This window comes from Poecilia latipinna, unplaced genomic scaffold (genome assembly GCF_001443285.1).
Source record: "Poecilia latipinna isolate Pla-1442-1.1 unplaced genomic scaffold, P_latipinna-1.0 Scaffold1243, whole genome shotgun sequence".
NCBI classification, from domain to species: domain Eukaryota; kingdom Metazoa; phylum Chordata; class Actinopteri; order Cyprinodontiformes; family Poeciliidae; genus Poecilia; species Poecilia latipinna.
Genome location: NW_015113859.1, coordinates 91,104 through 103,954, shown reverse-complemented (window position 1 = coordinate 103,954; position 12,851 = coordinate 91,104). Strand labels below are relative to the sequence as shown.

The 12,851-nt window shown below is 37.5% G+C and overlaps 1 protein-coding gene across 4 annotated transcripts in view; it reads left to right on the top strand.

Moving 5' to 3' along the window:
• The window catches only part of LOC106960921 (CUB and sushi domain-containing protein 3-like), a 220,871-nt gene that overhangs the window by 118,707 nt on the left and 89,313 nt on the right, over positions 1-12,851 (top strand). For all 4 annotated transcript variants that reach the window (XM_015054319.1, XM_015054321.1, XM_015054318.1 and 1 more), the window contains 8 exons: positions 75-231; positions 2,079-2,270; positions 4,267-4,393; positions 6,239-6,441; positions 8,137-8,328; positions 9,685-9,823; positions 11,214-11,401; positions 11,738-11,932. In XM_015054319.1, coding sequence (XP_014909805.1) covers positions 75-231; positions 2,079-2,270; positions 4,267-4,393; positions 6,239-6,441; positions 8,137-8,328; positions 9,685-9,823; positions 11,214-11,401; positions 11,738-11,932 — 1,393 coding nt within the window. The remainder of the gene's footprint in view (positions 1-74; positions 232-2,078; positions 2,271-4,266; positions 4,394-6,238; positions 6,442-8,136; positions 8,329-9,684; positions 9,824-11,213; positions 11,402-11,737; positions 11,933-12,851) is intronic.

Genomic DNA, 12,851 nt, shown 5'->3' with positions numbered 1-12,851 from the left:
GTTTTCTGTTCTGGAATCTGAAAAAATCTCTTATGTCTTTAATGGGCTTATGTCTTATGTATGTCTTTGATTAGCTGTATGATGGTAAGGATGGAACGGCTCCCCTCCTTGGGACTTACACAGGCACACTGATGCAAGGCCTCTCCCTGACCAGCACTTCCAACTATTTGTGGCTTGAATTCAACTCAGACCTTGAGTCAACGGCAGCAGGGTTCCGCCTCATATACCACAGTAAGTCACATTTCATTTGCCTGGAGGAGGAGGGCCCAAAACCCCGTCCAAATGAGTGAATTTAGCCTCATTTTAGAAGTCTGGCATTTCAAGCAGCAGAGTTTAAAAGAAGGTTTTAATTGACCCTCACCCTGCCTCTGCATGTCTTTCACTGTCAGGGTATCCATTAAGCACAGCGTGGTGTTGCTGCCCTTCTCCAGCAGGAAAATGAGCAATTTTCATTCCTTCCATTCTGTTCCTCTGTCTCTCTCTGTGTGAATTCCCTTTGCTTCTTTTGTTTTGGGCTCTACTCCTGCAATTAGTGTCCTTGTCTGCCTAACTGTACCTTGTTATACAGGTGAATTATCGCTGGGACTGTTTGGAGTCACTCTGTGCGTGTATATATGTTTGTAAACGGGTGCTTGGCTTTGTTAAACGTCTGTTATTTTATGCAATAGGTACAGTTTGTGCTTTTTTGCATGCATGAGCGCATGTCTGAATTTAACATTTTCAAGCCAATAATAGACAGACAGAATTAAGTTTGACCCATAATTGGCTTGCTGACTTTGTGTTGTTGCTAAACATTTCTAATTTATTGTGGTGGCAAGAGGATGCTCTAGTGAGCCTGAATTTTTCCCTCCCAATTTAAATTGTTTTTGTGTTTCACCTGCATTTGAAAGTCCTTTTTTGCCCTTTTAGGTGTCCTATGCAGAAATCAACATTGCAGTTGTTAACAAGAACTTCTCTTTTGACCAATCAATAGTTTTGGACTAGTGAGAAAGAATTACTTTTTATCTTTTAGGTGGCTTACATTTTTAGTCTGTGATGGCTACTCCAATCTTGCCAGGTGCAAAAATGTTTTAAGATCTGACAAAGATAAGAAAAGGTTCATTAATCAGCACTGGGTGCTAATTTGCAAACACAAAATTAACGACCGTCTGTATATAACTCTAGCTGCAATTAGTAACTGCCGTTTGAGTTAGAAAATAAAATTAATGGTTATGAAGAGACGGAGGGTAATAGCATTCCGTCTTTGTATTTTTTCCCCCCAGGATTGTGCACATGGTTTAAAGCACAATGTAAGCTTGTTTGTGTAGTGCTGTCTTCCCTTGGTCTTTTCATTTAGGATGAATGACTCTTTTTAACATGGATAGGTCTGACTGATGTGCAAATCACCATCAGGGCAAGGAGAGGGTGGAATATGGCCTGCCTAAATCTTGTCTGAACATGAAATCTGATCATGCTTTCATGACTTTTCTACCCAAAGGACTGCGGTAATTTTCTAAATGCGAACATTAACTGCTGGGAATTTATACTGGGCATGACACTTGTAATACCACAGCACTATAACAACTGGCATGGGCACGGACCTCACTGCAAAAGAAGACTATAAATCAGTCCTGCTACATTTATGTGCAGCTAGCGCTGCTGCACAGCAGAACTCTTGCGGTTTCTACGTGGAACAGAAGAGCCCAAATAAAGGCCATGGCCATGTTCAGACATTGCAGAGCTAAAGAGTTACCACATCCTTCCCTCGTTTGTGGCTGTTATCCTGAAGTATTCCAAGTGTACAGGCTGTTTCCCAGTTGTAACCCTGCCCAGACAATTGAATGATTAACTGGGAATACCCAATTTTTGTGCGTGTCCAAAATGATTTTTTTTGCTGCTATACAAAGGAACCTCAAGACTACATCTTTGTTAAACTGGACATTACCTGCCATAGCCCTGGAAATGCACAACACTGGAATTATGACACAAGCTTTTCAGTATGCTTTCAGTATGTGTCTTCATGAAACAGTGATATGCAGTTTGTTTTTCGTAATGTTGATGAGGTTTACTGTTGTGTTTTTCTACCTTTCTGTTTGCAGGTTTTGAGCTTTCGCATTGTGATGACCCAGGAGTGCCTCAGTTTGGCTTTAAAACTAGTGACCATGGTCATTTTGCTGGAAGTGACATATCATTTGGTTGTGAACAAGGCTACACTCTGCATGGCAGCGCCACACTCAAATGCATGACTGGAGAGAGACGAGCATGGGACAACAATCTCCCATCATGCATAGGTAATCTGTTGTCGTTATCACAGCCTTTGCCTTGTTCTGCTTATCTGAATAATATTTACGTACAGTTTATAAAAATAGCCAATCACCGTATTTTTTTCTCTATCCATGTTTTACAGTTTTAGGGTGAGCTTGGATTACCAATGTCACTTATATTTGCTAAATGACAGGACAAGGAAAGATGCCAATTTTTAAAAAATATTCTTTAAGAATATTTTTTTTTTTAAAAGTTCAGGAAAATTGGCATCTTTCCTGAACTTTACATGTGCTACCTGTGCCTTTAAACAATTTGGAAAAGCCCAGTAATGTATTATTGTTTGTAAGCTTCAGTTAGTTAACTTGTTAACTTAATTAACAATTAAGTCAATTGAAGGGAAACCTGTTAGTGTATTACAAGGCAATTCCTCTAACATATGACATAATTTAGGTGTAAGAGGGACTAGTGCACATCACAGAATAGATCTTCATGTAGATATCTTTTCAAAACGTATCTTCCAAACGGGTAATGGCTTTAAGCATAGACTTTGATTTGCTACAAAGTGTTTTAATATTTTAGAGTTGTTTTAGTAAATGTTTGTGAATATTTGGAACCAGAACCTAAGGTGTGTATGTGGGACGGGGGGGAAGGCAGCTGCCCAATTTGACTCGGTTACATCACTTCTGCATGAAGGAATTGGCCAAAATTCTTGCAAACTACTCTAAGCATCTACTGGAATGTTTGGTTCAATCATACAGTTTAAAGCTGGTGTCACCAAATAGTAAGGAAAAAAGTATGAAAAGTATGCCAACTTCCAGTGATGGAAATTTGAAAACTGTATGCATGTCTTTATTTTGTTGTTTGTCTAACAAAAATAATTTTGGCGATACTAGATGACCTAATTTGCAAAATTGTATAGTGATCTAATGTTGGACAGTGAGGACAAAATGTCTATTGATTCACTGAATGTAAATATCTGTTTCCAACTTTATTTACTCTCACTATGTCATTTTGTGTTACACAGTCCACCCATCTGTCTATCTTCTACTGTCAGTGTCTTATTTTATCATTCACCTCGAGCCATCATTGCTCAGCTAGGTGTTAATCTAAAGGATTTATCCCTACATGGGTTCTCCTAATTGCTCTGTGTTGAATTAGTACACACTGCTTGCCATTTTATACGAGGATATAAACAGCTGCAACATTTCATTGTTAATCATTGATCCCTCTGTTGGTTCCTGACGCAGGACTGGATGTATACAATCATTAGAAACCATACAGTGAAGAACTCTGAAATTGATATTGAGCTTTCATTCTAGTGTTTGTAGGCTATGTAATGTGTTTTAATCAACAATTTTTTGAAGTGAAGACCTAATTAGATGTATGCATACCTTATTGATACCTGTGTGTGAAACAGGTATGTGCTGAGACAAAACAACAACAAAAAAAGACAAATGGAAAAAGCTATTACCTGCACACAGCTTGAGTCTAGAAGGTGCTTAGAATATATTGGTGTCTACCAGTGATGGATAAAAAAATTATTTACAAATTCTCAATGTGGGGAGAATTTTCTTTTAAATGGCACTACTTTCTTCTGTTTTTCTTTTCTTTTCTTTTTTTTTTTTACATTGTTTGCTAAAAAGAATGTTAGGCAGAAAAAGTAAACAACAAAAGACCCTTCTGAATTAGGTTATTAACTTTCTGTTTAAAAGGGGTGGATCACTGAATGGTCAACAATAATTAGGAGATTTTCTGTATTCAATGTGAAAAGGATTTTCCTTCCATTTCTCTAAAGTTGTATCCTTGCTCAGGTATTTCTACCATTGCCCCATGTTTTGGTACTGATAATAACTTGTCAATGTAGCCATCTTTGTAATTAAATGTTCTCAATTGTAGCATGGATAGCAAGGTGGTAATCAGCTGTAGGACACAACAAAATGGATATAGATATATATAATGCCTTAACAGGTCCCTCTTTAATATATTCTTTTTTTATTTATTCATTTTTTTTTTTGCTTGCAGCGGAGTGTGGGGGTAGCTTCAAGGGAGAATCTACAGGGCGAATCCTGTCTCCGGGGTATCCATTTCCCTATGACAATAACCTAAGGTGCACCTGGACAATTGAAGTCAGCCCTGGAAACATCGTCAGGTAACTCTTCTCTGAGATTCATGCATCTATATTATGTGTAACTTGTAGTACCCTAAAGTAGTATTTATACATTTTGAACTTTTTTCTAGTTCTTCCTGTTACAAACACGATTGTATTAGGATTATATATTACACATGAATACAAAAGTCCATATTTTATGTTCATGTACATTTGTGTTCAGTTCTGTTTTTTCAGATGCCTCTAAATAAAATTTAATTTCCCAAAGTCCCCTTAATAGTAAATAGATTCCACCTGTGTGTAATTTAAGGTCAATCCAGACAGATTAAGCTGTCATGTGAAGCTCCAGAGATGTGTTTGGGGAATTATAGTAAATCATAAACTCCCTAAAGACCAATGAACAAAATCGATAGGTCAGGGATACATTTCTGAAAGAGTAGAAATTAGACCCCACTTATCAAAACCTAACCAAGGTTTCAACATCTTAAAAGGTTTTTTTTTCAGTCCAATGAGCACAGCTGAAAATCTGCAAAGACTTGGCCATTCACCTAGACTGATAGGTGAGGCAGGGAGAGCAATAATCAGACAGCCACCCTTTTTTGCAGGTGAAAATTCACCTTATTTTCACCTGAGATAAAATAAGCTGAATGGTAAATTGTCACCATTCAGCTTCTTCAACAGTAACCTTGAAGAAGCTAATAAGATTTCCTGCTCAGGTGAGAGAGCATGTTTGATTGGTAGCTGTTAGGAGTGCAGTTCACAAGTCTGAACTTTATGAAAGTTTTCAAGAAGAAAGCAGTTGTGGAACGAAATCCATGAAGTACTATTTGCATTTGCCAAAACCCTGTGAGGGAGCAAACAAGTGCAAGAGACACTAAAAGGTCAGACCAAAGTTGTGCTTGTTTGGATACAGCGCTGTCCGGCTAAAAACAAGAGAAACTAAATCTGTATGTCACAGTAAATACATCATCTTCATGGGCTAAACTTGTGGGGGCATCATCACGCTGTGGCAATCCATTATTTATTTATTTTTTTGCAAGGATGGATACGCTGGTTGGAAGTAATGGGAAGATAGATGTTTCATCAACAAGCCTGTGTAGAGAATCTCACTATTTGAAACAGAAATATTTCTTGATACAACCTAACAAACACCATGCCATCCAAATATTTAGCAGATGTTGGTTATACAGCTTGGGGGACTTTGAAATCATTTAGGACCTCAAAATTTAACACAGAGATTTTGCCTAAAACTGCATTGTAAGCCCATCTTTCATAGCTAAAGATCAGCTTTCCAAAAGATCCAAATAATATACAACTATTTTATTTTTTTATACATTTTTTGAGTCGAGTTGAGCTTGAAAACTTGAGGAATTTCTGTCACAGTTAGATGTCTTCAGAAAAGTTGGCCTCCAGCAACTCTTTCAAGAATGATTGGAAAAGAACAGCAATGGAGCCAAGGGACTTCAAGGGACATGATAGCCTTTTTGTTCTGGTTGAAAGCATCCTGTGTTGCTTCATAATACAACTCATTTAAGCTTTCAGGGTGAAGTAAACATGTTATACTTTCATAAAGTTGGTCACAATAATGCTCCTTGTCAGTGGAGCTGCTTTAGGCTATCACTTAATGGAATTGCAAATCATCTTCTGGTCTTTTGCTCTACTTCTTAACTTTGTCTGAAAGTGATCAATGATTGCAAAGGTTTGGTAAACTGCCCACAATCATACAGTCAGTATTTCAAGCTAAATTGGCCTGTTGCTAACACTTTAGTTTTGTTCTTTTCTACCTTTTTTCCCCAGACTGTTTTTATTTATTTAAAATCTGGGCTGTTCAAAGAAATACAGACATTATAAACTCCACTTTTTTTCTTTCAAATTCACCTCTTTCAGTCTCCAGTTTCTTGCGTTCGACACAGAGGCGTCTCATGACATCCTGAAAGTCTGGGATGGGCCTCCTGAGAATGAGATGTCTCTGAAGGAGGTCAGCGGTTCACTGCTGCCTGAGGGAATTCACTCCACTCTCAACATTGTCACCATTCAGTTTGAGACGGACTTTTACATCACCAAATCTGGTTTTGCTATTGACTTCTCAAGTAAGTATGCCTTTTGTAGTTTGTTTGCTCTTAGAGTTGTTTTAAAAGAGAAAATACTCATTTGCTTAAACTTACAGCAGTCCACGCAGCGGGATTGTGAAAAGGCTTCCTGTTTACTATAATTTGTCACTGTCAGCATTTATATTGCAAAGCATCCCTTTATCAATAGCACGAGTGAAAGTGAAAGCTCAGAGTGTTTTACACTTCATTGCTGACTGTCTGCTGCTTGCTGCTCAGATATTAATGCCCTCCATGAGCTCTACTAATGACTAGTCTAAAAGCTAAAGCACCTGCAAGAAAGTGGAAAATGAAAGACTGTATAGAAGATGATAAGTTGGAAAGGCCTTCACTTAAGCATAAAGGCATAGCTGGCATGTAAATCTCATTTATATAGAATACAGTGCACAAAATGGACTTGATTTTCTTGTTGCGTACCAAACTCGTGCACTGTTTGACTGAGATGCTTATTTTCAGATTAAAATAAAATTAGTAATGCAAAAGTGTAATTTTCCACCGACAGTACACCCACTCAAAGATTTTCAAGTGGCAGTTGAGAATTTCACTAGAAATCCATGCAAAGAGTTTAATGCAGTCTTAAACTTTATCATGTTTTTGAAACACAGTTGTTCTGTTTGTCATGACAGAATTAAGCATTTAGGTTTACATTCTGTCTATTCTAGTCATGTTTGTTGCTTTGTGGTCTGCATTCTCATTGATTTACATTTGTTTGTTCCCTATGCTGTTCTGTTTGCTCTTTGCAGAATAATTTGACAATCATCACACCTGATTTCTTACCTGTCATTTAGGCTTTCAGTGCATTTAGTTTTTGACTTGCATCAAATCTACTTAATTTTTGCCTTTGCTACACAGCTCAAGTCCAAACTTGTGTTCTTTTGTTTTTGTATAAAAACAGCAATTAGAACATGATTGGTCTTCAGATTTCTAGTTTTTGTAAATCTTTGACTTGCTGATGTCATGTTTTGCTTATTCTGACTTTCCTTCTAGGAACTATAACATACGTCTTATAGCAGTATTCAAGATACGGTCATTGTTTCATAGTAACACTTTGCTCTACATTCAGCAATTTCTAATGTTCATTGGAACATGTTTAATGTTTAAGCTTGACTGAAATTAAGATTTATTTCATATTTTTGTAATTTCACAAATTCCCTTTCTCAAAGTAATTAGAAAAAATGTATTTGTAGATTTTGTGGAAACAATTATTTGAGTTATTGTTTAGATATCTTGTGAATATAGAATGTCTGCATTGATGACACACAATCCCATTAAATTTGTCTTTATTATTTATGTCATGTATGTGCCTTTTAATTTCACCCTTAAGATTATTCTATTTTTTAAGCTAAATTACAATTTGCTATGTAAGCAACAAAATTATATAAAACTCACTAATTTAAATTTTAATCCTTAATAGTCTTTAGAGGTGGAATATATGAGGGAAATATTTTTTTTTTCACTAGACCCTGAGCTGCTGCACAGCTGTGGACTGACTGATATCAGCCAGTAATTTGCTCAGTGTTGCCTATATTTTCAGCTTAACAGCTGTCTACTATGAGATACAAGTCTGGGTACATGTGTTCTTCACTGATTTCCTGCACATTTGATCCTGAAATGCATATGCTGCTGTATTGATGTGTCACATGTGTGTATGTGTGTGTTTGTATGTTTGCCCTTCAGGTTCACTGGCAACAGCCTGCAGAGATCCAGGTATTCCCATGAATGGCAGTCGCAACGGAGAAGGGCGGGAGCCCGGCGACTCCGTGACCTTCTCTTGTGATCCGGGATATGAATTGCAGGGAGAGAGCAGAATCACCTGCATCCAAGTGGAAAATAGATACTACTGGCAGCCCAGCCCTCCAAGCTGCATCGGTGAGGAAGAGGGGCGATAGTGTGACTTGGAGAGAAAAGGATGGATGTGCAGAGGCGATAGAGAGGAGTGTATGGATTGAAGGAGGGAGTGAGGGAAGGTAGGGGATCAGAATAAATGAGAAATAGTGAGAAGAAGAGGTGAGTGAAAGTTAGTTTAATAACAGACTGCAGCTCTCCCTCACTGGTGTCTTTAAAATACATGAAGGTTAAACAAGACTCTTCAGATGTGTTTGAGCTGTTTCCAGCTCTTATGTGGACAAATCCACTTCAGTTGCCTGTTAAATACTGAGGGCTATAGTCTCCTGTCACATTGACTTATTAGAGCTTAGCTGCTAATTACTTAACAATGCAATTAGAAATAATTACACCAAGTAGTTTAATGGAGTTAAAGTTGCTGGTGGCTTATCTAAAGACAGTGGTATTCTGCTTTAGAAGAACCTTGTTGCATTTACTGGTCTTGTACAATCATTACAAATCCTTTAAAATTGTAAAGCTGCTCTTATTTCAGTGTAAGAGGAGTTTACAACATTCAGCCGCCATCAACGTCTTTTTGGAATTTTTTGGGCTGAAATTCAGTAAAAGCTTGAACCCTAAACACCGAATTACTGTATTAAAGTTACATAATAAGAATGTTGTTTTACTTTTTTATTTACCTGGAAAGACTTTAATATATTTTTAGATGCATATAATATGTAAGAGTACTTTGAACGTGTTAAAACATACTTGTTCACTCTGCATGTTTGTCAGATACTGTGACGTAAGCCTGAAAATTAAGTCACATAAAAAATAAAAACAAAGATTTTAGACTTTGTCTCAATATTTCCAGTCTTGAATCTCATAAACATGAGATCCTCACCTGCATCTCATGTTCAGGTGTGGAAGTAGGCATTAATGTAAGGGGCATATCGCAGGTTATTCAAAATAAATAGCACTGACTGTTTAATCAGAAATGTGATTTTAGTTTCTGTTTGTCTTTTGTCTCGAGATATTATCACTTTAAAAGTAACTGACAGCTGATTATAATAGTTTTATTTTCTGAACATTTTTTATTAAATATTCATATGTTAAACTAGTCATTTTGAATGTATAACCAACTAGAGATTATGCATATAATGAGATACTCATTTCATTTAAATAATTAGAAAAGCACCAATTTTGGCCTATTACAGAGGCCCAGCAGATTATTCTGCTGCAAAGATGTCCACTGAATGACCTGCTGTCCTCATTTTTCTACCCTCACCTCAAACCTAATTCTGCTTGCCTAAAGACTTTACAAGAGGACAGGAACATTGAACAACTTTTTGTACCCACTGTTTTTCTTCTACTTAATTCTTCTTTCCTGCTTTGCCACTCAAGCCCCCTGCGGTGGGAATGTGACTGGGTCTTCTGGATTTATCCTGTCTCCAAACTATCCACACCCATACCCACACAGCAAAGACTGTGACTGGCTGATTGCAGTTCACTCCGACTACGTGATTTCTCTGGCCTTCATCAGGTAAACTGACAGTGTCATTATTTAAAGACAGATTATGAATAAAGCCATCACACCATGTAACTTAAATAGAATAAGCATGAATTATACTGGTTATTGCTATCATTCAGAAAATACTAGTGCAAAATGAATGTCTCAGGGTCAGCTCTCCCCTTTACCAATTTAGTGCTGAAGTCTTTGCAATATATAGCATAAGAATATGGAAGACAACTGTGTAAAAATGTAAAGGCTTAATCTTTCTGCAGATAATACCAAATATTTAAAACATATATATATTCTGTCTTTTGAAGACATGCCTTACTGGCTTGCAGAAAAGAGCTTTTTCCAGACCTGTTATGTTTGCAACCTGGCCGTAACTCAGTGAACCCAGTTCGCGTTGGGTGCACAGCAGCTCAGCGTGTGCCATGGAAATGCTTGTTTCCTGCTGTGGAACCAGCTAAGACATAACCGCATGGAGAAAAGTTTGAAATGTGTGCTATGCAGAGAACCGTGTTTGAGTCCAGGTGTATTTGGAGATAATGGAATACTGAATTTTCTCAGTAGACAGCTGGAAGACATTCCATCCACTTTGCTCAAACATGGTGACAGTGAATTTTTGGGTGAATACTTTATGACAGAAGCGTGATATGAGTGCAGCTCATTTCTTGTGCTGAATAAAACCCGGACCACGACCCTTACATTATTTATTGCAAACTAAGCATGTGGCCTGACTCCAAAAATTTCATAGGACTACTTCTTCTCACATATATTGTTTTTTTTTCTTTTCTTTTTTCTATTAAGACATGCAAAACAGCATTGGTTTATCCTTTCAGCACCATCTGTCTTCTCTCACTTAAGTAGAAACAAGTCTCCAGAAATCTTTTCTCCAACTTTTTCTTTCAAAACGAACCGCTAATAAAGTTACCACAATCCAGGCTCCCTCTTGGGAATGCCAAATGAAAGAATGGAGATATGATTTTAAATTGGAGCTGCCTTGATCTAACTCAAACGCAATTATCTCCAAGCTATTTACATATTTGTCATAAACCATGCTCATTATTTTGAAAACAAATGCTCCTCTCCCTCTTGGTGCGGCGTATGATTTGATATACAGCGCTACAATATGAAACGATCTTTTCACACTGCATTGCCATCACCGTCTGGGAAGATTTTGTGCCACTGCAGTGTCACAACAATTTAATCTCCTCTCACCTCTCTGGTGAGATATCTTCTTTTTTTTATATACATCTCTTTGTATCAAGGCACAAAACAAATCTCTTGGCATGACTCACATTTTGCACAGCAATACTTACTCTCATTTTAAAGGCATCTCTTAATGTGCATTCTGGTCGCTGGAAATTAGCAGAACAATAACTTTTATCTCCTGTCTGTTTTTGCTTCTTTTTTTTCGCAGCTTCAGCATTGAACCCAACTATGACTTTTTGTACATATATGATGGGCCTGATAGCAGCGCTCATCTGATTGGCAGTTTCCAAGACAGTAAACTTCCAGAGAAGATTGAGAGCACCTCCAACTTCATGTACTTGGCATTTCGAAGTGATGGCACTGTGAGCTACACTGGGTTTCACTTGGAATACAAAGGTATTGTAATTGCCTTTGCAAAGTGGGATTCTGCATCAATTTTTGCAGAATAATTTTCTGTGTTGGCGCGGGGGGATTTTACCGTGATGAATTATAAATGAAGGAATTTGAATTTAGAAATGTCCACGACTATGTTATTTAGCCTTGAATTTATCCCTTTATTTTTACTTGTTTACCAAATGAATACACCATTAGTTTATGGAGTTTTAATTATTCTGGCGGATCTCTTGCTTTCTGTTTGATGGTCTACATTTATATTAATTTATGCCCAAGTGCGAGCTTTCTCGTGTTTCATAGCTGTTCCTCTTGTAAAAGCTTTGTTATTTTGATTGACAGCAAAACTGCGGGAGGCTTGTTTTGATCCTGGGAATGTAATGAACGGCACTAGAATGGGTGCAGACTACAAGCTGGGATCTATGGTGACATTTCATTGTGAGGCTGGGTACCTGCTTCAGGGCCACTCCACACTCACATGTGTCATGGGCAACAGCAAGAGACCAGAATGGGACCGAGCCAAACCTACCTGTCAAGGTAAGAGGCAACATTTCAGCTGTGAAAGCCCTGAAGTGCTTAATTCTTTACTGCTAGAACCAGCTTTAGTACAAAAAGTACTTTAATGTCATGACTTTATGTGGATAAAATGGGGACTTGTAGTTTATTCAAAATACTCATACAACATTAATGCACCACAGGCATCCTAAGCAAGCACTGTACGAATAATGTATTTCCTTCTGCAAGGGAATGCACAGAACAGTCTTGTCAAACATTTTATTAGCATTAACTTAGATGAAACTCCTCACAGACATGGATCACAATCAGCTTATAGGAAAAGCTCCTTTCTAGAAAATTAAGTCAAATGCATTTGAAGACCTGCAGCCAATTTGCCATATCAGATTAGAAAGCTGTCTTTTAAAACTTGATAACGTATATTTTGGGCTTTGTCTCTTCCAAAATGTATATTCTATCCATGGTGAAATGTTTTCCAGCTCCTCTTGGGGACATATCCAGGATCAAATTGGGTGAGATGCAAAATCCCTCCAGCAAATTCTTGGTGTTCTCTAGGGTACAGCATCCAAATCACTGCAGATGGCTTGCCCACCTGTCCAGCTCATACTTCATTTTTGTTACAACATGAACAAGATTTTGAGGAATTTAAGCTCCCAATGTTGATGCAGCAACTTAGCTCCAATGTGGAGGACATAACACTCTGTAGGTCATTACACTGGCCTGAAACCTCAGTTTGTATTCCACATAGTTCCTGATTTTTCTGACAGAGAGAGTTCAGTCCCACGTTTTTCCCACTTTTGTTAGGCTTGTACTTTAGATCAACTCATATTAAAGTCATGGTCTGAGACATTTTTTCATCATGGACACGAACATCTAAAAAACTGGGTTTTACATATTCAAATTAATTACAAATATAAAAATCCAAACCAAATACTTTGTTCAT